The following is a 23,878-nucleotide window of genomic DNA, read 5'->3' as shown; positions in this document are numbered from 1 at the left end:
ATAAAAAAAATTCTACTCCAGAATCAATAGAGCATTCCTATTAGGTTTCATTCAAAGGGATATTTTCTTCTTTGTAAATTTGTTATTGAAATTAGATTTAAGTTTCTCTCAGCCTTGACTTTGAAGAGAACATATCTTCCCTCACGTATTTACTGATTAGTTAGAATAAAGCTAAATTTTTCCTGCTTTATATGCAGGGCAGAAATAATAATGTTCAAATTAGGAAATTCTGTAAATATTTTTATCTTTTAGAAATGCCTATGTTGGGCCAGGTGCGGTGGTTCACGCCTGTAATCCCAGCACTCAAGACCAGCCTGCCCAACATGGCGAAACCTCGTCTCTACTAAAAATACAAAGATTAGCTGGGAGTGATGGCATGCACCTGTAGTCTCAGCTACTCGGGAAGCTGAGGCAGGAGAATCTGTTGAACTTGGGAGGCAGAGGTTTCAGTGAGCTGAGATCACGCCACTGCACTCCAGCCTGGCAACAGAGCAAGACTTTGTCTTTCTCTCTTCTCTCTCTCTCTCTCTCTCTCTCTCTCTCACACACACACACACACACACACACACACACACACACACACACACAAAGCCTACGTTGCCTTTGGAGAATAAAATAATTGCAATAATCAATATGACTTTTTAAATCCATCCCATGATCTGTGTTAAAATATAAAAGAATCAGGTTTGAGTGGTTCACTGTTTATCATTTTATAGCATTATGAAGATTTTATTTTAACATGATTTTTTTTCTGACCTCAAAGCAGGAACAAGAGACAAGTTATACCATTCTGAGGGCAAGAGGCACAAATGTTACCATCAGTAGCCTCAAGCCTGACACTACATATGTATTCCAAATCCGAGCCCGAACAGCTGCTGGATATGGGACGAACAGCCGCAAGTTTGAGTTCGAAACTAGTCCAGACTGTATGTATTATTTCAACGTAGTCTAGAGGAGGGGACGGGGGGTCTTGCAAAAGATGCCTGATCATTTATTCTCACTGTCTCTAAGTTTTAACCAAATGTGATACATTTAAGGTATATTGCTTGGGACATTGCAATTTGCTGAGCCCTGTGTCAGTATACAGTATTTGTGTTTGTGTGGGTGTACATTTTGTGTTTCTTTTTTTTTGCATATTCTAATGCCTGACATGCTTCTGTTTTGTTGTTAGCCATAAATTACTTTTGAGGAACATTGTTTAATATATTAATGCACTTCCAGTTCCTGTCATTTCAGATATTCCAGGTTCATTGCATGATTCAATGAGCTACAAAAAAGAAACTTGCTGATCCATGAGAATCTTAATTTTATTTTAATCCTTAACACATTCAATAGCATATCACAGAGAGAATGAGGATTTTCTACAATGTGTTTTATCACTTCATTCACATTCACAAGTAATTTGAATAGCCTATTCCTTTAACCCCAAATTTGGCTAAAGTTGGCCTAAAACTGGCAAACATTTTCCCAAATGAATTTTCTTCATACTTAAAAAAGCCCTTTGCTAAAATAAAATTTTCAAAAGGTAAAATTATGTCTATGGCACTAATATGAGTACAAGTTAATGATTTTACTTACCTCATTAATTAATGAGCAGATTAGCAAGAGATTAAAACCTGTTCTAAGAAAAACTTGAACAGATACATAATTATGTGTATGTGTTTGTGTGTGTGTGTGTGTGTGTGTGTGTATGTGTTTAGGCAATCATAATATGTTAAAATGTGTTAATATATCCCTAACCGGTTAATATCCAATGAGGGTAATAAATGTAATGATTGAGGTCATCTTTCTTACAGGGCACAAACCTGTTGTCTTTCTAGCAAATATGTGTTATTTCAATTGTTAAAGGAAAAAGGATATATATCACTATCAGTTTTCAACTTAAATTCACTCTTGTAAAATAGCCTAGAAAGATGAGCAAAGAGGCACACCCTTTAGAAACAGATTACCCAGGAATGGTCTGACAATGCGCAACACTCTGCTGAAAGAAATATAATAATCTTCTGACCATTCCCATTTCCCATTCTTCTGTGATATCTGTATTTCCCACTTTCTAGATAGTTTGTTCCTGACAAAAAATCTCATTTTTATTGGTATATTTTTGTGTTCAAATTTGTTACCAGATAAAAACTTTCAGGATTGGCCTAAAAATGTAAAAATCATTCTGGTTATGTAGTATTTACTCCATCAAGTTTACTCACGTTAGAGTATATATTTTATGGCACACTTTCTGTCAGACAATTAGAAATGCTGCTTACAACAAGGAGCTGTAAATTCCACCAGGTATTGAGATGCTAATGTTTTTAGAAATCATCTGCTTACAGCTGAACCATGACAATTCTACTCAAAGGAGAGCTGCCATCCTCAAATACATAAATCTATTCCTAAAGACCTCTTTTAATCCTCACAATAAAAAGTGTGTGGAGAAATCACCTCACAGGATATTAGAAACAAAACATGAAATATGATGGAAATGCAAGTGCCAACAAGGTTTAAAACAAATTAAAAACTGACTTTAGATAGCTCAATAATAAAATATAAGTGTAACTTAACATTAATAACATTAGTACTTCTAAGACTTTTTGCAAATGTTAAGTGGTACAAAGAAAGTTTCTCCTTTTGAAATGATTACAGATTAACTTTTCTCAAATTCTTTTTTTTTTTTGAGACAAAGTCCTGCTCTGTTGCCCAGGCTGGAGTGCAATGGCATGATCTCAGCTCACTGCAACCTCTGCCTCCTGGATTCAAGCAATTCTCCTGTCTCAGCGTCCCGAGTGGCTGGGACTACAGGCTCACGTTCCCACATCCAGCTAATTTTTTTGTATTTTTAGTAGAGATGGGGTTTCGCCATATTGGTCAGGCTGGTCTCGAACTCCTGACCTCAGCGTGATCCACCCCCCACTCGGCCTTCCAAAGTGCTAGGACTTAAATGAATCTTTGAAATAACAGCAATAACAAAATCTATATTTGATTTATCAAGAGAGATCGGAAATCATAGAAGTAGTAAAAGCAAATATTTATTTTGTCCTGTGGTAGAAATCAGCGTATTATGAGGCAAAAGCTCAGATCACTATTAGATAAACATTCTTTATGCATATTTGGGAACATCCCTCTAATCTTACATGGTCTTAATTAACACTTAACCCTCTCTGATAAGTAAATTTGCAAAAACAATATATTTTAATATTCTAATATAGTTCCAGATTTATCACAGATATTGCTGTGGTAGCATTTATGAAATATGATGGAATATTTCCTGAGGTTTAGGAAATATCTCATTTGAAAACTGCAGGGCCATAGGATTTTTGCCAAGTAAGTTTTGTATTAGCAATTCTTCCATTGATTGAAAGAGAGAAGAGGAGAAAAGGGTGGAAAAAATGAGTTTTTTTCCCCCTCCTCATTTATTTAAAAACTGTGAGTTATACATTTTAATTTTTTTTACAAAAGTTAGTTTACTTTTGCTATTTCACCATAATGTTTTAAATAAAATTGAGAAATTTTATCGAAATAAATAAATTTAAATAAAAATTTAATTGTTAAATACATTTGAAATTAAAATAAGAAAAAAAATGCCTTTTGTCTTAGGAGGTAAAAGAAAAACTTTTCTTTTGTCTCACTCTATTGTTTTTTTAAAATCAAAATGACATATTCCTAAATACTCTAAGTATGTAATAAGAATCTTGTTATATGTTGATTTTTTTAAAAAAATAGACATAAGATTTATGTTTGTATTTAACAGTTTGCTTTTTCCCTCTAGTTTTAATTTTTTATTTTATTTATGTATTTATTTATTCTTTTTGAGACTGAGTCTTGCTCTGTCGCCCAGGCGAGAGTGCAGTGGTGAGATCTCAGCTTACTACAAAATCTGCCTCCCGGGTTCAAGAAATTCTGTAGCTGGGATTACAGGTGTGTGCCACAACACCAGCTAATTTTGGTATTTTTAGTAGAGACGGGGTTTCACCATGTTGGCCAGGCTGATCTTGAACTCCTGACCTCAAGTAATCCAACTGCCTCAGCCTCCAAACGTGCTGGGATTACACGCGTGAGGCATAGCACCTGGCCAGTTTTAATTTTTTGATTACTTAAGAATGTCTCATTCATGACATGTATGCCTATGTTTTGGTAGAACACAACGTATTTTGAGCTGGAATTTAGATAACATTTTCTGAACTTTATAAGGAAGAGATGGAGGCAGAATAGAGCACATATATTTTTCTAAGTGCTTTAAAATATTTTATTTTTGTATGTCAGTACTTTATATTTATTATCATCTTCATTTTACAGATGAGGAAACTGAGGCAAAGAGAGATTAAGGAAGTTTTCCAAAGTCACACAATCGGCAAGGGATAAGTCGATTCCAGAATCCTTGTTTCTACATGACAGTATATAAAGCAGTATGATAAACATTTCATTTGATTCTGTTCTATAAGCTATTCGGATACTAGTATATCATTTTATACATGATCTAAGATACACATTTTATGTGTTTTTTTCTGAGTTTGCATATCTAGTCAGTGGAGCAACAAACCTAGAATCTCCAGGTTTTGAAGTCTTGAACCAGTGCAATTACTGCACATAAAGAAGAAAAATACTAAACTAAGACCCATGGAAAGCTGGGAGTATAAAAGAGTAAAAGGATTTTCCTAGCATGAAGTTAGCTTCCACCAATACGAAAAGTACAGACATTAAGGCATGTTTGAAAGAGCAGATAGTCCAACTCTTTGGAAACCCTCAGTGGGGAAAAACCGAAGCCGTGGTGTGTGCTTCGTGCACAAGAAAACCAGGGACAAAGTGAGAGTTAAGAGCAAACGCATTAGAGCAGATGAGCATTATTACAGTGAACTTCACAGGTCATTTCAAGTCTGCATGTCTCTGTTTTGCTATCTGGACATTGGGAAGTGTCATGTGATAACTCATGAGATTTTAATGTTGGTTAAATATGTTATTACTTGTAAAGAGCTTTAAATAGTACCTCATATAGCCTCATACAGCAGATACTCACTGTGCATGTGTGTTGTGTTTAAACAAATAGTCCATAATTTGAACATCTGAAGAATTTCAAGAACAACAATCTGTGGAATAAAGTTGAATTTTAAAATGAGAGGATTTCATTGGATATTACCGTGAAGACGACCACCCCAGGGATAATTAAATTAGCACTCCCGAGTGCCTCACGTCCTCATTATTTGTTGTTTTGAAGAGTAAAAATGGTACAACTTTACTTTCTTGGGCCCTATTACTAGGGGACGTAAAGGAAGCTGACAAAGGGAGAATGGAATCATGAAGTAGAGAAATTTCTATATAAAAATTAGGCATTCATCATCTATAATTTTGTAGGAAATAGAGTACTTTTGCAAAGTCCTCACCAGGGAAATGATATAACAATTGGTAACATTTATTGGGCACTTAATATATGCTTGGCACTACTGTAAGTGTTTTACTAGTACTAACTCATTTAATTCTCAAACAACCAAATTATGTCACACAGCAAATAAGTATAAATCCAGGAGTTCTGACTCAAAAGAATGAACTCTGAATCACTCTTTTGAGAGAGAAAGCCAGCACTCTGTGTAGGATGGAGCAAAACAGAAATGACTAGAAACAGAGGGAGCAGAAAACAAATTCAAATTGAATTATTAAGAAATGTAATAGCTATCAATTACATTAAATTATTAGACACCTATATAACTCATCACTATTATTCATTCACATATTTGCTAATTTTAACAATGAAAATGATCTGATTTAGTTATGTGCTTTAGATAGCCTCTGAGAGTCATGTATTTTAGAGATAGAAAAAACTGTAGAGAAATCTAGTTTAATTCTGTTTTCAACAGAAAAAGAAATAGAGAATTATCTTTTCTCCTATCATATTTCCCTTCCCAGTTTCACTGAGCTTTATTTTATAAGCTGGCTAATCAAAATAAGGTTTGAATTCTCAAATTCAAACCTTGCTGCTTTCTATAAATTACTACAGTATGCAAAGGGAAAAACACGAGTTCAAGTCACCACTCTATGTTTATGGAGAGTTTTTGAAATATTGGATTAAACTATTTCACAAATCATTCACAGATCTTTAGCCAGTGGATAGGGATGTATCAGTCAGATACTCTGGGAAGAAGATACCAAGATGAAACTACAAGAGCTTTATAGGAGAAATCTTTCTGAAGGATAAAAGGCAGATGGAGCTGAACCAGGCAAGCAGAGCCTCAGACTGAGATGTAGCTCTGTCATTTATAAAGGGAAGGAGGGAAAGAAGAAAGAGTTGAGGAAGGGAAGCTCCAGACAGCAATGCAGCTCTGAGGGTCTCAGCCAAGCCAGTGGGGAGCTTCAGAGCACACATCACCCATTTGAAGAGTGTTGCATTCGGCAGGGATGGCCAAGCTCCATAACCCTTTGCCAGTACTGTTAAGTCACTAAGGGAAACATAACCTGTGTTTGAAGGCTGTGGTGGATCCTGAAGGTGCAGCAGCTGGAGGCTGTCTGCTGACTATACTCTTTGCAGCAGGAACATCTGAGCAAGCACTCCTGTGACTGCCATAGTGGTATAAACAATAGTTTGCTGGTAGTAAAGAATAAAGGCCTTGCAACAGTTTATATTATGAGTGTGCCATCCTGCCGCACTCTGAGCACTTTTGTTTTTTTTTTTTCAGACGCTACTCACAGGAAACTCCTAACAACCTATCTGTCACGTTTCTTTTCTTGCATTATTTAACTATCCCGAAAAACACATATTTTAGAGAAAATCTTCCAAACTTAGATTTGTTCAGGCTGAAGATGCCATGTTGGCTCCTGGGGAGGTGATATTATTCGGATAACTAAACTAGCTCTTCTTTTGAGTCCTGAGGTGTTCATGTATTTAATCAACATTTACCACAAGAACAACATATGCAAATAAGAGCATAAAAGAGGCTACTCCAGGAAATGTGTGTATTTTTTAAAATCTAGAGATTAGGATGCTTATGGAGTTTGTAGGAGATGTGGCTGGGGATTTAAACATGAAACAGATCCTAAATGGCTTTTACATGCTCTGCTATAAAATTTGCATTTTATCCTGAAAGTTATGGAGAGTCAAAATTTTCCTATGCAAACATTTTATGCATAGGAATGACATGGTCAAATTCATGGTTTAGAAGGAATATTCTAAAAGATAAAATATGTGAAAAGCATACAAATAGAGACTCAATTAGGAATTACTAATTGTAATCCAGAAGATAAATGAAGACTCAAACTAGGATATTTGAGAGTGTTTGGTGATTAATTGGAAGCAGAATGATTAGGAGGTGGAGAGGAGAAGGTTATTTTATATTTATGGTCTAGATTCTTGCCCCTCAAAATGTTGTGGTCTGAAATCAGCATAATCAGCACTGCCTGTGTGTTCATATGTGTTCATAAGAAATGTACAGTCTCATTTCCCACTCCGGATTGACTGAATCAGAAATTGCTTTTCCAGAGATTCCTGAGTGGTTTTTGTGAACATTAAAGTTTGAGAAACATTGGTCTGGGTCAAGAGTCAGTAAACTTTCTTCTGTAATAAGCCAGATAATAAATATTTTAGGCTTTGTGCACATCGTTCTCTATTGCTGCTACTCAACTTGCCCATTCTAGCATAACATTGGTCATAGACAATGTACAAAGTAATGATTGATGGTGGCTATGTTCCAATAAAACTTTATTTATAAACAGCAAAATTTGAATTTCCTAGATTTAGAATTTTCACGTCATGAAATCTCATTATTTTGACTTTTTACGACTGTTAAAAGAAATGTAAAATCATTCTAAGCTCACAAGCTGTATAAAAACAGGGGACAGGCAAGATTTGGCTCCTGGGCCTTTTTGCCAACGATTTATCTAGGTGAATAAATGGGCTCAGGAGCCATTTATAAAGGTAGAAAATGGACAGTTTGTTGATGGTATGTGTTGAGGTCCATGTATCATATCACTTTTCAAATGAATATAGATATTGGAGGTAAAACAAGCTTATTTGGAAAGCTTTTTATAATTTTATGCTGAGAACTCTTCCTCTTTTCTCTAAGATCCTCCCATAACTTCTGGTTCATTCAACGAGATTTTTGCCATTGAGGGCAGAGAAACCCAGTACAGCAAATTTTGGACAGGAGACATTTAAATAATGTTTGATTGATGTCATCGAAACAAAGTATTTAATCTTATTAATCAGGTAGAAATTTCAAGCAAAATTGTGGGACATGTCTATTTTTGAAAACACTAAGTGAAGAATACTTTCAACATGGTATCAGACATTAAGCCATACTTCAGGTAAAAGTAGAACACAAATTAATCAATCAATCAACTGTTCCCTGTAGATGTTGGTCATGATTATAAAACCTGTTCTTATTTTTTCTCTTCAACCTCACAGCTTTCTCCATCTCTGGTGAAAGCAGCCAAGTGGTCATGATCGCCATTTCAGCGGCAGTAGCAATTATTCTCCTCACTGTTGTCATCTATGTTTTGATTGGAAGGTGAGTTCACAGTCTGTTTTACTATTCACTTTCATTGTTGCTTTGTTTGCTGCCATTGGTTGCTGTTAAAATGTGAAGAGTGTGCTCAATAAAATATTTTAACAAGTAAGAATGTCTCCACTTGTAGTTTAGGTCCTCTCTTTCTTCTTTTCTTTGTTTCTCCATCCTTAGTTTTGATTTTCTGCTCTACATTAAATTCCTGTCCCCACTCTTTAACACACACCCCTCCTCTTCTCTCTTCTGACCCCACTCCTAATTTTTACTTTCTTTCTCTAATTATCTCCTCACTCTTCAAATAACCCCAGATTTCCTTGACACTTTCTCACCCAGAACAGGGGTAACACTGCACAGCACTAATCATTACCCATGGAGACTTTACCCTTCATTCCTTCTAACAGAAGTTGTTAAAAAATACTATAAACACGTTCTAAGGCCATTATAAAAAGTGAACTGGAGGCTCTGCACAGTGGGAAGCAACTCGATGTATCTCCTCATTAGGCAGCTTTCCAGGGTCCCCAGGGAGAGAGACTTTTTCAGAGGATTTAGAAAATATGAAGTTATTAAACTTTCACTAAAGCATTTAATTGTTTGAGGAAAATGCTTTATTTTTATGCTTTGCACATTCTGAGCGTAGATAACGATTTTAAGTATATTCCTCTTATGTGTTCGCTTTCCTTGATTTACCTCCAGGTTCTGTGGCTATAACAAGTCAAAACATGGGGCAGATGAAAAAAGACTTCACTTCGGCAATGGGCATTGTAAGTTTCTAAACTTGGCTTTTTTTCGCTTCACTATTTGAGTTCTAGGAGTTATTGATTTACAATTGGTTAACTTCCTTCTGACAAAGAGACTTCAAAAGTAGTTTTATGGAAAAACTGAGTACATTAAATTTATTTTAGAAAAAGAGGGAAATTCGCGGTTCTACATTAAGTAATTTTTATATGTGTACATTTCAGCATACTTAAGCTAAAATACAGGGTAATCTGTGGTTTACGTTCAAATAACGCACATGATAGGTAGTAGAAACTGTAGTCTGCTCTGCGTGGCTGAAATGCAAAGCGTATCTTCAGTTTCCTTATTACTAGTCCTTTGCTAAACCCAAACTCTAAATAGGAGACTTTTCTCTTTCCTAACTGCCAAGTAAATATAAACAACCTCTGTTTATTTGAAGTGCCTTATTCCATTTTATCAACCAACCTAGAAAGAGCCTTTAAAATAAACTGTTTATTTTGCAGTTACATGATATCCAACTAGTAGTAAAGCCAGAACTTTCTCTCCACGTTTTAATCTACTCTTTTAATTTTTTAAAAATACTCATTTAAGAAACAAAGTGTTTACAACTAACAAAAAGACTTTTTTTTTTTTTTTCTGGTGAAACGAATCATTCCAGGTGCTTTGCCTTCCAAACTATGGCTCGGCTTATTGTGGCAATTACTAATCAGTGGCTTAAATAGCGTGTTCTCATGGAAATTAGTACAAAGACTATACTCATGCTTATGTGCTCTAAAATAATCTCAGTATAACTAATGTAGTCTTGTAAGCATTACTTTCTTTAGCATTCACTGTTGCCTTCTAAAATTATTTGCCAATTAACATGATACTTTGTATCAGTCATTAGATTATCATCTAAAAATAATAGCTTTAGTTATAACTCAAGTAAAATACTTGACTACCTGTTGCTAACCTGCAGGAAGCATACAGTAGCTTGAAAGAAATGCCTTTCAAAATATAAATTGATATGAGATGAAAGCAGTATAGGAGTTTGCAGAAGCATTGTTTTGTTCATCCAATTGCAGAGTCTATAAAATAATTCACACAAAAAAGCCAAAGTACTACATTCCTAAAATCAACATCACATCAGTCCAGATTAATTAGGTGACCAACTCAAAAGTCTAAAAAGAATGTCTGAACAAGTTACAGGATACTTGTCTCTCTTTTTCTCAATGGGCCCACAAAACACTTGTGTTACAATTTTTATGCATAAATTAGAGCAGTGGCATTCTTGAGGATTAAGTCACCGTTAATTTGACTTGAGCAGTTGTAAATATCATCTTTAGAGCAAGACCGTGCAGATTTGATTTTTTTATGGGAATTCTACATCTTACGAATTTTGAGCTTTGGTAAATTTCTGTGTGCCAATTATTAAACAGGTTCCTCTATCATCCCAGTCCATTTTGCTATTGATTTTAGGGTGGACTTTGTTGAAACTTTAATTTTTTTCAAACGCACAATATCCTTATGACAAACAAAAAAGAAATGCATTTCATCCTGGCTGCAAAGGCATAAAGTAACTTACGTGTATGTCATAAAGTTTCTGCCTCTTAATACTACAGCTGGTTTATTTCAGACCATTTATTTGGTATTACTTTAAAAAGCTCTAGCCATGAACTGTTCCCTCCAGCCTTGTTACAAATCCTATAATATTGCTTCAAAAGGAAAGAAATGTGTTTCACCTCCTAAGATCCTGTCCCCTTGCCCTTTCTGGCTGGGCCTTTTTACTTCCTTGCTATCCTTAGGGCAACTCATGCTGGTAAAATGGAAATGTAAATTGTGTTTGCACAGAACGAGCTGTAAAGTAGTGCAGCTTAACACGTGTGCATGTGTTTATTATCTGGTTTTCATGACAGAGCCCAGTTACTCTATGTGTTGCCCTTAATTATTGGTGTGAAGGGATTATGTGCCTTGCAGCCTGAATCACCTGATTCCTGGAATCTCTGGGGTCAGCAGTTAAAAATCAGCAGCCAGTGCTTCTACAGTGAACAGACCATTTTACTTGGGGGTGTATATGTTTATGTTTGTTATTTTTTTCCCCCAAATGTCTTATGGATGGGAAATAAGTTCACCTTATTTTAATTAATAGCAATTAATAGGATTGATTTGATTTGGGAATGGTTAATTTTCAGATTATTTAGTAATAGTATTGCATATAGTTATTCATCACACATATATTCTCTACAAGCTGACTGGTACTGAAGGGTAAATCTAAATCACAACTTCAAGACTTATGTTTAAGGCCAATGCTTATTTAAAATATGTGAGACATTGTTCCTAACAACTCATTTTATAATCTGTGTAAATTCTGATGCCGGGAAATCTCCCCCACGTTAATTTTCTTATTGTCTTTTCGGTCAAGATATTCAAGATGAAAAACTCTAAAAGTGAAGTTCTCACTTCTAAAAGTGAAGTTCTCACTTTAAAAGTTACTCTACTCAGAGTTTGTCCAAAGCAATGGACAGAACTTGAATTTCCCCATTTCTGTGGATATTGACTTCCTAGATAGTTGTGTCCTTTCAAATTATCCATACCCGCCTCAAGCTGGATAGCAGCTGCTCTTTTGTTGTAGCTGTATCAGCACCAGGCAGAAGTGGGAGTCGTGTTAGCTTTTCTTCTGTATTCTCTATTTGCCCTCTCACCGCCATCCCTACATCTTAATATGCTGTGTCAAAGTCATACAAATAATAGCTGAGGAAAATAACGTTTTTACCTAACCTCTCTCTCAGCCACCATTTCTTTAATAACCAGTTTATTCTTGCACTTAGGTTTCTTTACTCAAAATCTCTATGAAAGCTTTACAGGAACATAAATGGTAATGCATTATAACTACGGGTTTCATGAAGTTGTCTTGTAGTTCAATGAATTGATCATTTGTTAACACATACTGTGAAATCCTAGACTTGTTGGCCTAATGTTCATTGTACTGAGGCCTCCCAGAAAAACTGCGGGCATCTGCAGTCTCCACAACTATTTAATACAAACTACAAAACTAACTCAAAGAAACAATTGGTTCATGCAGAGTGTTCAGTTGCAACTTTGCCAATGAGATTCTCCCATTATGAAGTACTATTGTAAACAATAATATCTGATTTCATTTGTTACATTAGAAAAAACTTCAATAATTTAATGTAATGAATGAAAATATATTGCACTATTAAGTATCCGTATTCTGTGCTAAAACAACGCTGTTAATGTTGTCAAAATTAAAAGCAAAATCAGTAGTATTAGCAGATATACCATAGAAGTTACATGGCAATTTCCTTTAATGTTAGAGCATATTTATATACTTTAGTAGATCTTAGAATCACTTTTTTAAAACTCAGGGTTTTTGTTTAGAGAAAGTGAGTTTATTGAAAATTGCAAACTGTTTCCACTGTTATTTTTCTAAATTATAGGAATCTTATTAATATTAAATCAAATCTAAAATGATTTTCCTGTACCAGTTGCCTGTAATATTTTAACTACAGGATATGAACAGTTTTACCTGCAGAATAATTTAATGAATAAATATAATACAAAGGAGATTTTCATTTAATAAATTACATATATGACTAATGTTTGGAACTTAACTTCTTAGCGCCATTATTCAACCCATAGACAATATTTATTTTACCTCTCATTATGTTGTAAAGCTACACAATATGATTATATTTAACTGATACTATATTGGTGTGTATATATAATACATACATGTATACACCTACTAACAGCTTAAAGTAGACCTGTAATTACAGTGGGAGATTTTGATTGTGAATGTTAATGTGAGCAGTATAGTGTCAGAAGGTATGCCATTATATATCCTTTAATTTATCTATACTTGCAGCCATTATCTCACCTTATAATTGTATTGAATTATTTTCCAGTCTTCCATTGTAATAGATATCTGGTTATTATAACATTTGTGTAATCATAAATATGCGATAGCATAATGGTGTTCACTCACTGTTGCTCCTGGTAGTAATGACTAGGTCTAATCAGTTCTGAATCCTCTTTCTTCTTAAGATCCCCTTTTTCGAATATGCGTTTTCCTTCTGATGTTTTTGCAAAGAAAGCTCCTCATTGTGGTTCCTTTTTATGATTCATCATAGAGAACATGTTTTCTTAAATTTTTCAACACTTAGTCCAATGTCACTGCAAGTTTCTGTTATACTACAGAATAAACTGAAGGTTGTGCACCTTATGGGATGGTGATTTTTTTAACCAATAATGTCATAAAATTTGATCTATAATTGTTTTTATAAATCTAGCTACAATTGCACCTTTCTTTCTTTCCTCAAACAGTAAAACTTCCAGGTCTCAGGACTTACGTTGACCCACATACATACGAAGACCCTACCCAAGCTGTTCATGAGTTTGCCAAGGAATTGGATGCCACCAACATATCCATTGATAAAGTTGTTGGAGCAGGTAACCACAATGACCCTACTGCCAACTTAGTACCGTACGTGAATCATGATTGCTCAGTCTCTGAAACCTAAGTATGTTCCTAAGGAAATGGGGATTTTCTGATTTCATGATCAAAGGCAAGTAATAAATAAGTGCAGTATTTAATGGAATGTAATGAGTTCAAAGGTGCCAGACTTACCGGCTCACGGACCATGACTGCTTTTGATTTATTAAATTTCTGATGTGACAGCAGCAACAGCTGAGTCTTCCCATAGCTGTGCTGATCGGGTGCCACAGAACCTATTGGGTTGAATAAGGATAACTGGATAAAAGTCTATTTCAATTTAGACAAGCCAGATAATTTAAAGTTTTGATTTTCAATTTTAGAATCATTTTTGGAATTAAAAGAACAAACAACACAAAATAAAATCATGACTCATCTTACACAAATTTTACCACAACTATCTTGAGTGGATATTTTAAATGACATAAGTTGCTCTATTTTAATGCTTGCTTGACTTTGAGTAGTCTTATTGTGTTAAAGCTTTGTTTTTATAAAGGTATCTCTTTGTGCTAATTACTAATTTGAACAATGATAAATTCATTAACAATCACCTATTAAGTGATTAATAACAGTTGCATATTTATAAGAACAATTTCACATATTTGTAAAATAACAGCATTTTATATATTTACACATAAACACATAATATGTGCAGTATGCGTGGGAATAAAACTGCTATCCAAAAGTAAAAATGAACCATGCAAAACAATAAAAAAAACTACAATGCAGTTCTTTTATTTTTTAAAATTTCATACCTAATCCTTCAGTGTCACTCCCCAAAACAAACATAAACTAGTTGTGTTGATACAGGAATTCTTTGTGTAACATCAGATCACATTTTCTGCAAGTACTGCATTTATATATTTGGGAGTGATGTGTCTTTACAAAAATGTATATGTAATGCTTTGTTCCTTTTTCTATACACCAAAGTAGTACTTAAAAATCAAGTAGTAGTTAGTATGGGAACAGGACAATCTTATTATTCATATTATGTAAATATAATGTTAATTTACTAGAGCTTCTCTTCTAATTGTCCTAATTTTGTATCCTAAAATTTACATGTGCAGGTAATGTTAAAATATGAAATGTGTGTTCATGGAAGGAAAATGGAGTAGTAACTTCTTTTTTACAATCTAAGACTTGAGAGTAAACACATTCGCTGTACATCTGTGGTGATCCAGTGCCAAAGCAGATATATATATTGTTTACTCTGTTTCATTTCTACAGTCCTGATTTGTGAGCAGCTCCATGATGCAGAAGAGTTTAGTCTGGCTGATTTTAGTGTTTCCCCACAAGAGTGCACTTTTCTCCAGCATGGAGTCAGCGGTAGCAAATGCAGCACAAGGACTTTGAACAATCAACTGGTGAATATGTTGAGAGGAGGAAAAGGTTACTTATGCTAAGCCACTGTCCAGAAGCCAGGCAGAGATTATTATGATGTTGAAATTTAGGTACCTCTCCATTGATAAAATATATTTATATAGATATTGTTGACAGACTCAGATATCCAGAGCGTAGTGATTTGGGACAAAGCACACCACTGAAAATAGCAGCTGATGAATGAGATAAGGGGAGGTCTATTTATACTGAATCACTTAATCCCTGATGCTCATTAAAGATTGGAATAGAGCCTCCTTCCTATTTCTCTCTTCAAGTATATATGTAAGTAATTAGATATATTCCCATGTTCAGGGTTTTACAGCCAATATTCACATTTTCCACATTCAGAACAATGAAACTGTACTTATTTTATTTGCACATAGGCATATCTTCAAGGTTAGTTATGCTTTCTCTGAAATAATTCAATATAATATACATACCCAATTCTAGACTGCCTTGATGACCCTTCGGAGGGTTTGTCTTTGCCAAGTTAGAAAATGAAATCATTATTTTTAAAAGCTACCAATTTGTTAATCGCTTTGTTTTGTAAAATGTGAAATATGGACACAAACAAATTAAATAGTATAATAATAAATAAACCTGCATGTTACTCATTTCTACAATAGCTTTTATAACAATCAACAAATGACAACCTTGTTTGATATATACATTTAACTACTTCCTACATTCTTAATTTTAAAAAACAATTTGTTATTTATAAAAATTTAGTAATTATTCTAAATTGATTACCGACTAGCTTCCATTGTTAGAAGGGCAAACCTTTCAGCCCACTACATAACTTTCACAGTCAATTAAATTTACAGAAAGAATATATATATATATATATGTATATGTGTGTATATATATATATATATGTATATGTGTATATATATATAGGCTAATTCTCTTAAATTTCTGTTAGAAACTTTACATAAATAAATTGATGTTACAGAAATTCTCTTGCATACATTGGACTATGGAAACAGTTATACTCATATTGTAAGTGATAAAACTGAGACATGAATTAGCTTCCCACAGTAGTAAATTACTATTAGTGAGGAATTCATGACTGCAATTCCTAGTTTTACTCCTCAATCCAACCATTCTTTCAACGACTGAATACTAAAAATTTCTGAAGAAAGTAAATACTTATTAAGTCCTTAATTTATTCTGTGCATTCCCATGATATTTAATCTTATTTTCCTTTTTAGATAGGTATTATCTCCATTTCAGCACATGAATAAACAAAAACTGATCATTTGAATAGATTTGTTTGCATCAAATGCAAAACCAAAATTTGAATCTTTTACTTTCCAACTTCAAAGCCCACGATGGACACTGGAGATCATGATAGTGTCTTCTTCATAGTATTTTTTTGAGGATTAAACAAGATAATTTATGTAGGGGACTTAGCTGACACAGAAGCATTATTCAATATGTATTTTTATTATGCTTATTTTATTAAAACAGTAGAAGGAGGGTAGGCTTTAAGGCTAGTATTGGAGGGGGTCATTCTGCTTAAATAAATGTCATGGTTTTTTTCTTCTTTAAATGAAATTAGCATAAGATATTTTATTTTGAGCAGCTTTTACATTGTGCATCTTAATCAGAATACAGTCCCCATTCTCATAAACATAACTAATTTCAAAGAGCAGATAAAAATCGCTGTACTTACTCGATTTAAAAAACCAAGATCTAGTAGCCAAGCTTTTATCTAGAAATGACAAGATCTAAATTTTATTTCATATGGGTGCAAAGTTACTTGAATAAGACAATGTAAAACTTGGCCAGATGAAATGATTGCCAATTGCATTTGCCCAGTCTTTGTTAACTTTTACAATGCAGTTCTTTTATTTTTTATTTTTAACCATTTTTCTGTTTTTAGCAGCTTTCTTGAGATATAATTTACCAACCATAAAGTTCACCTGTTTAAGTTTACAATTCAGTGATTTTTAGTATATTTTCAGAGTTGTATAACCATCATTGCTCTCCAAATGCAGTTATGTTAAATTATTAAAAATATAATTGAATTAATATTAAGCATTTCTATGTCTTTCATAACTTATTGGTGGCTATTTCTAGTGTTTATCTGGTGAAATAATCACATTACTCTATTTGAGGATTTTAAAAACCTAACATCGCTGAAACACAATTTTCATGAATTTCGAAGGTAAATATATACATGTACATGTTTATGTGTCCGGGTGTTCTACTTACAACAAAGAACACTCTTAGTTGGCTCATTTAAAATTTGAACTCCTACCTTTCATATCCCTAGTATGCTCTCCTTTACAAATATTTCTCCGGCAAGACATGAGTCTTGTTATCACCATCATTACTATAACCATCTCTTATATTAACATAGAATTTGGCATTTTATAAAGCACTTTCATATTCCTTTGTCAGTCTGATTTTAACAGAAACTCTTAAAGGGTAGTTAGGCAATTTATCTTTTAGGTGGGTCTGAATTCAGAGAGATAAATAGTGACTGACACTTAGATGTCACCTACTGTGTGTCTGGCACTGTTTCAAGTACTTAACATACGTTAGTTCCTTTAATCCCACAACAGCTTTATGAGGTAGATACAATTAGTGTCCCCATGGAAATAAGAAAAGATAGGTACAGAGAGGTTAAGTTACTTAAAATCACACAGCTAATATGTGGCAGAGTCAGAATTAGACCTGAGGCAATTTGGCTGGAGGATCCATGCTCTTAACCACAGTTCTGTACTATCACTGCTGTAAACTGACAACTGACATGCCACCTAGAATATGTGGTGATGACATCTACATTTAAAACATGCTCTATTATACCATGTTGACTTATGATAATGGCAGAACTTTCTGGTTTTCCCGAGCTTAGTGTTTACACAAAGTCAAACAAAGTGAATGGGAGCTCTCTGATAATGTTCAGATAACCCTGTATAAGGAAAGAAACTCTTACTCTTGTTTACAATTCTGAGAATAATTTTATCACACCATAACTTCTTTTTCTCCTAATATTCTCATATCTAAATGGCATGTTCCTCCTTGGAATTAGCAAGATCAATAAACTTTCTCGAATTCTACTCCCTGATTCTGTATCCTAAGGAACACTATAGCTGTGGATATCATTATCTTCTCTACACTTCCTCCAAGGGAATAAACTAGTCCTGTCCTGTTTACCATTGTATCTATCTCTGTGTGTTTCACACTGTATACAATACCATTACTAGTATGAATATTTATTAAATAAATGCATGAATATCTGCTTTTGGATTTTAAGTGACTTTGCCAAATTAAAGCATAAGTCATTGCTTTGAAAACAGGGCAAGAATGGATTTCTGGGAATGAGTCAAGCCTGGGGAAGGTGAAAGCTTCCTGGGGAGCGAGACACAATTTGTAGTCATGTAGTTGGCAAATCAATAGGACAACCTGCTACTTTTGTGGGTCAAACCACTTACTTGAAAACAAAAATAGAGAAGAATCGTATCACTTCAATCTGACTGACTTGCAGGGCATGAAGCTCGTAGAAAATTCACAGAAAGAAAATTGGATGAAGATTATGATTCCACTCATTCAAGAGCCAAAAATTAATCATATAATTAATTCTAAAATATTTCAGGAAAAGCTCATTTGATATTAAAACTACTTTTAATGTGACACAAAACGTATCTGACAATCCACACTATGTTAGAAGTTCTTCTATGAACAAAGGACATTCTAGAGAACTCCAATGTGGCAATCATCATGGCAGCACAGGTACAGATAAATAAATGTAAAGTGTCCCTGCTCGAAGGGAGCTCCAAACGTAATGAATTGATGATGAGTAAATCTCTCAGTAAAAATGTATTTTGAAGGTAGTGTCCATACTAGTTCTAGGCAGTTTTATATCAACTGGACTATAATATTTAAATGTCAGTAACACTCTATATGGGACAAATTCTGGATTAATTGCACATTTAAGACTTTTTTTTTTTCAATTGAAGAAGATGAATCAAAAATATTTCCACAGTATTTAATAAGACATGTTATTTTTATTTGATACTGTTATACTGTTGTTGTCCTCCAGAAGCCCAGAGAATTTTATAGCTAGTATGTCAGTAATGCAACACACCAATACTCCAATAAAATAAATTGATAGCAGATGCTTTCCCTCTCATTTTTAGAGTCTGAATATATAGCCAAATTGGCCCTCAGTAAAAACAGAATTGTTAAAACATCTGAAATTTAATCCAATTCTCACATTTATTCACCATTTGTGCTGTCCTGTTAATTTCTCTGAGGTAATGGTAGCTATGACAACAAGGGGTAAAAAATCTAATATTTGCAGCTTTCAACTTATCTCTCCTTTTACATTACATTATTTATAGTGTCATACTTTAAAATATATGGAATTTTCACAAGGTTCATTTTCCGACAGGGGGAGACTATCCTGAGGTTTTCTAGGCAGTTTCATGTGATTATCTTTCAAAATAATTTGGAATACTAGAGTGTACATCTTGCAGGTCAAAGGCACAAAGAGTTTAAATGGAAATTTTGAAAGTAAAGAGTCACATTCCACTGATGAGTTTTTATTATATAATTCTTTATATTTTGTTGTCATTGTTCTGCTTTATAACAGGTGAATTTGGAGAGGTGTGCAGTGGTCGCTTAAAACTTCCCTCAAAAAAAGAGATTTCAGTAGCCATCAAGACCCTGAAAGTGGGCTATACAGAAAAGCAAAGGAGAGACTTCCTGGGAGAAGCAAGCATTATGGGACAGTTTGACCATCCCAATATCATTCGACTGGAAGGAGTTGTCACTAAAAGTAAGTAAAGTAGTCATAAGACCTGCATTTGTGTGTGTTGAGCAGAGGTTGTTTAAACCCAACCCCAACCATTTAAGAATTTTGACTTTTCTTCATAAGTGTCTCAGTTTTATCAAAAACACTAATTTAGGAATTGCATGCCTTTCTCTGAAAATAGAGAAGACTTTTAGATAGTATTCTATTGATAGTACTCAAAAAACTGTAAAAAGTAATAGAAGCTACACATTTAAAGGTACGCTGATTAGCAGATGGTTAAGAAGAGGATTGTGGGGAACTCTCAGCTATGTAAGTAGCAAAGAAAAACAATGACTCAAGCTTGACAGGAACTCCCAGCTAGCTGCCTTTTCTTTTATTGCTCATCAGCTTTATTTAAGTTTCCAAATGTTTAACCTCCTCCCACCCCCTGCATCCCTGTCTTTAGGAAAATTATGGGAGTCTAGGAAATGCTTCTGAGCTGTACAGATTGGGATCACAATAGACCCAAGGCTGTTTGTTGGTTCTCTATGGATTTTAAGTAGTTCTGAGCTAGGAACCCAGGTGGATTCTTACTGCTCTGGGGAGGCTCTGGCTCACAGCCCATGATAGAGATGTGAACTTATTTCCATGATGGTTTCTCCAGCAGGGCTCAAAAGGGATCCTGTGAGGCGGATCTGTGATTTTTGGCTCCAATCCCTATGAAAGTCCCTTGAGAATACTCTGGGACTTTTTCCCTCAAGATTTTGGAGCTCAGGATGAAGAATAAGTGGAATTGGCAGCAAACTCTTTAGAGTGAAAGACAACATATGGCAGGGAATTTGGCATCCTTAGGGGATAATTCATTGGCACCACATTTACATACTCTATGGTTACCAACAGACAGATTTTTCATAATGATATTTCTCCTTAACATTATATAGAGCATTTTCCAAATGGCACTAATACCTCTTCTCACTTTAGTGTGACTAAAAAGGCATTTCCTTCCTCATGAGAACATGGTTTAATTGAAATAGACTTTGATTTCCTTTTGAGTGTTCCTCTATGAAAAGTGGAATTAAGAATTTAACAATGTGGAATAGTTCAACCACATGTTGTAAGCGCATATTAATTCTTGTAAGGCTTTTTATTTTTTTGCCTATGTGCTCTACAAAACCAGTCCATATTAATAGAAATATTTTCTGATAAAAAAGATTTTTAAATGTTAAGTTAATAATTAATAAAAAACATGAACAGAAGTAGCAAGGATTGGGAAAATGTATGAATCCTTTGTTCTTTCTGAGCAAGGCTATACTGTTTTATATCTGTACAGTTACAGTATCATGTCTCATTGGGATTTTAGTGTCATTTAGCCATTTAATGTTCTCCATTACACCTGCATCAAGTAGTTGCCTTTTAGCTCTTGAGCCTCCTGGGAAGAAGAGAAAACTCCCCTGTACATATGAAGCCATTCTTCTAACTCTCAATTTTTACAAGTTTTTCATTATGAAGTATCTATTATGTGCACACATTATACTATGACATTATTTCATTCTTATCCCTACCCTGCAAGTTAGACATGATCATTTCTATTTTACATTTGAACAAACAATAACTGTAAAGGGTAATTAGCTTGTGTAACTAGAAAGTGCTGGAGGTAGCACTGGGAACTTGTTCTGTTCATTTCACCCCATCCCTAACTCTGAACCCAAACAGGTTTCTACTTGTCTTTTCCTGTATTCTACTTATTCTTTTATATCCTTACTTTAAAAATCTTCTCTAACATAGTGAGACATTCCTCAGTCTTCAAAAATTTCTGGAACTATTCATAACCCTTAATATTTAAAACAAAATGTAAACTCTCAAAGAGGCAAAAACCCCTGTTATTTAATGACAAGTAACTAAAATAAATCCTGGATCATAATAGATACTTAATTTACCAATGTTGAAAAATAAAAAATTTATTGATGAAGGAAGGAAGGTAGGAAGGTGGAAGGAAGGAAGGAAGGAAACAATATCTTCTAACAATAGGTCTTTCTTTAGTATTTGATTCATTAAATTGAATACACTTTTCAAAGGAGTGCATTTCAATAACTACTTCTATCACCCAGAGAGTGATGGAAAAAATGATTACTTTTTAGCTTGAACAGAATAATAAACTAACTTCTTCAACATGTATAATTAAGAAAAAAATGTGCTAAAAGTCACTATCAAACAAATATTAGGTTCTAATTTAAGCTTACTAATAAACTCTATTATTTTGTCAGTCATGAATTTATTTTTTTGTTTTCAGTGTTATGAATTATGAAGGCTACTCATTATATTTCCTGTTTCCTATAAATGCATTTACTGAATGATAAGCAACATTAAACTATAAATATTGTGGCAAATTTCCTTTAGATATAAAACTAAAACAATTAAATATAGATTATGGTAAACTGACAAAGAAATCTATGAAACAATCTCTAAGACAAAAAATGTAGAAAAATACACTAAAATGACCATTAAAAATTGCAGGTATTATATATTAAACATCTTATTCAAGCCTGACTCTGTAACATTCTAATATAGGTTACAACTGCCTTATTCTTAGGGTGAGAGTTCTAACTTTGATATATCTCCCTGGTCAAATAAGCATGTAAGAAGCTGCCAAATCTGACTATATAAATCCCAGTCATCTCATATATTGTAAATATAATAGAGTAGTAGCTCTAGAATTAGATTTTGAACTCCTTGGTGGCATATTTATAAGCTCTAAGTCTGGCACCCTGTAACATCTGAGAGGAAATAGAAACTCCTTACAATAAAGTTGATATGTTGTATTTAACACACACACACACACACACATAGCAATTGTGTCTCCAGAAGAAGCTATTTATTCTACTACCGTTATTGTCTTTGTTTCCTGAGACTTCTAAAACAATCTACCTGCAGAGTTCAGAAAGCACATCTATGCATGCACACATGTGCATGCACACACAACTAGAGTGATGCAGAGAGCTTATAATTTAATGAACAAAATAGTATTTTCAAAAGCAGGCATATCAATATCTAGATTAATAATCAATGATTTGAGTTCAAGTTCTCAAACAACCTTACTCCTCTGAGAACTCCTACAAATCAAACAATTTACAGATACTCATTTCTTCACTTGTAACATAAAATTAAAAGGTACTGCCTTACTATTTTCAGATACTGAAGATCGAATGAGATTATATAAGAATATATTAAGTGGCAAAAAATGGTGCAAATCTAAATTACTCCTCTGGTTGTTTGAAATTTTACCAATCAATTTGGGTGAATAGAAAAAATTCTTGAAAATAATTCTTTTTTTTTGCTCAAAGATAAATCTGTTTATTATTGTTATTCAATTGTGAGCTTTGAAACACTAGGTCTAATATAATGTATCATTTTCAAATAATTTGAAGAAATCTTTTGTTAAAGCTTTTTATTCAGTCATTATATTTTCATTTATTTGAATTTAGCCACAAACAATTTTAATGTTTTTGAGCCTGATGGTCTTAAACAGGAGAAGGTGAGAGAGTCTCTGATCTTCAAAGCAGCAGAAAGCCAGGGGGGCACAGACTCTGCTCAGAACGAGGCACTAACATGTGTTATCAATTTTAGCTTAAGTTCAAAAGGATAGAACTTGTTTTTAGCAAATGTTTGATATTTCTGCCATCACACCATTAGTCAAATAATGTTCAGACTCCAAGAACACCTTCCACTGGCCACTTTTCACATAGTGAAATAGAAGGAATTATATTGGATGAGATTAATGTATTTTGTCTTGCATGATTTTCAGGAAATTTAAAAAAATTACCATGTAACTTAACTGTAACTTTGCATTATTGAGGAATGTTATGAGCAGAACGTTAAGATGATTTTCATAATTAAAACCTATCTATATTGGTGTGAGTGCCCACTTTCACCAAAAGCTTTGTCATTGGCTTCCACTTGCCTATTTCTCTGCACGTATGGTAAGGACACATTTCTGGAATAAGAGGTCATCATTTAGTAACAATGCCAAATTCTTTTTTTTTTTTTTTTTTT

The 23,878-nt window shown here is 33.9% G+C and overlaps 1 protein-coding gene across 3 annotated transcripts in view; it reads left to right on the top strand.

Moving 5' to 3' along the window:
* EPHA3 (EPH receptor A3) overlaps positions 1 to 23,878 on the top strand; it is a 358,445-nt gene that overhangs the window by 281,327 nt on the left and 53,240 nt on the right. For 2 of the 3 annotated variants that reach the window (XM_023216053.3, XM_023216055.2), the window contains exons 7-11: positions 764 to 926; positions 8,378 to 8,480; positions 9,171 to 9,238; positions 13,536 to 13,661; positions 19,688 to 19,873. In XM_023216053.3, coding sequence (XP_023071821.2) covers positions 764 to 926; positions 8,378 to 8,480; positions 9,171 to 9,238; positions 13,536 to 13,661; positions 19,688 to 19,873 — 646 coding nt within the window. The remainder of the gene's footprint in view (positions 1 to 763; positions 927 to 8,377; positions 8,481 to 9,170; positions 9,239 to 13,535; positions 13,662 to 19,687; positions 19,874 to 23,878) is intronic. The other variant, XM_023216054.2, reaches the window with a different exon arrangement.

Source organism: Piliocolobus tephrosceles, chromosome 2 (genome assembly GCF_002776525.5).
Source record: "Piliocolobus tephrosceles isolate RC106 chromosome 2, ASM277652v3, whole genome shotgun sequence".
NCBI classification, from domain to species: domain Eukaryota; kingdom Metazoa; phylum Chordata; class Mammalia; order Primates; family Cercopithecidae; genus Piliocolobus; species Piliocolobus tephrosceles.
Note: the sequence above shows the minus strand (reverse complement) of the source record. Positions and strands in the feature narration are given on the sequence as shown.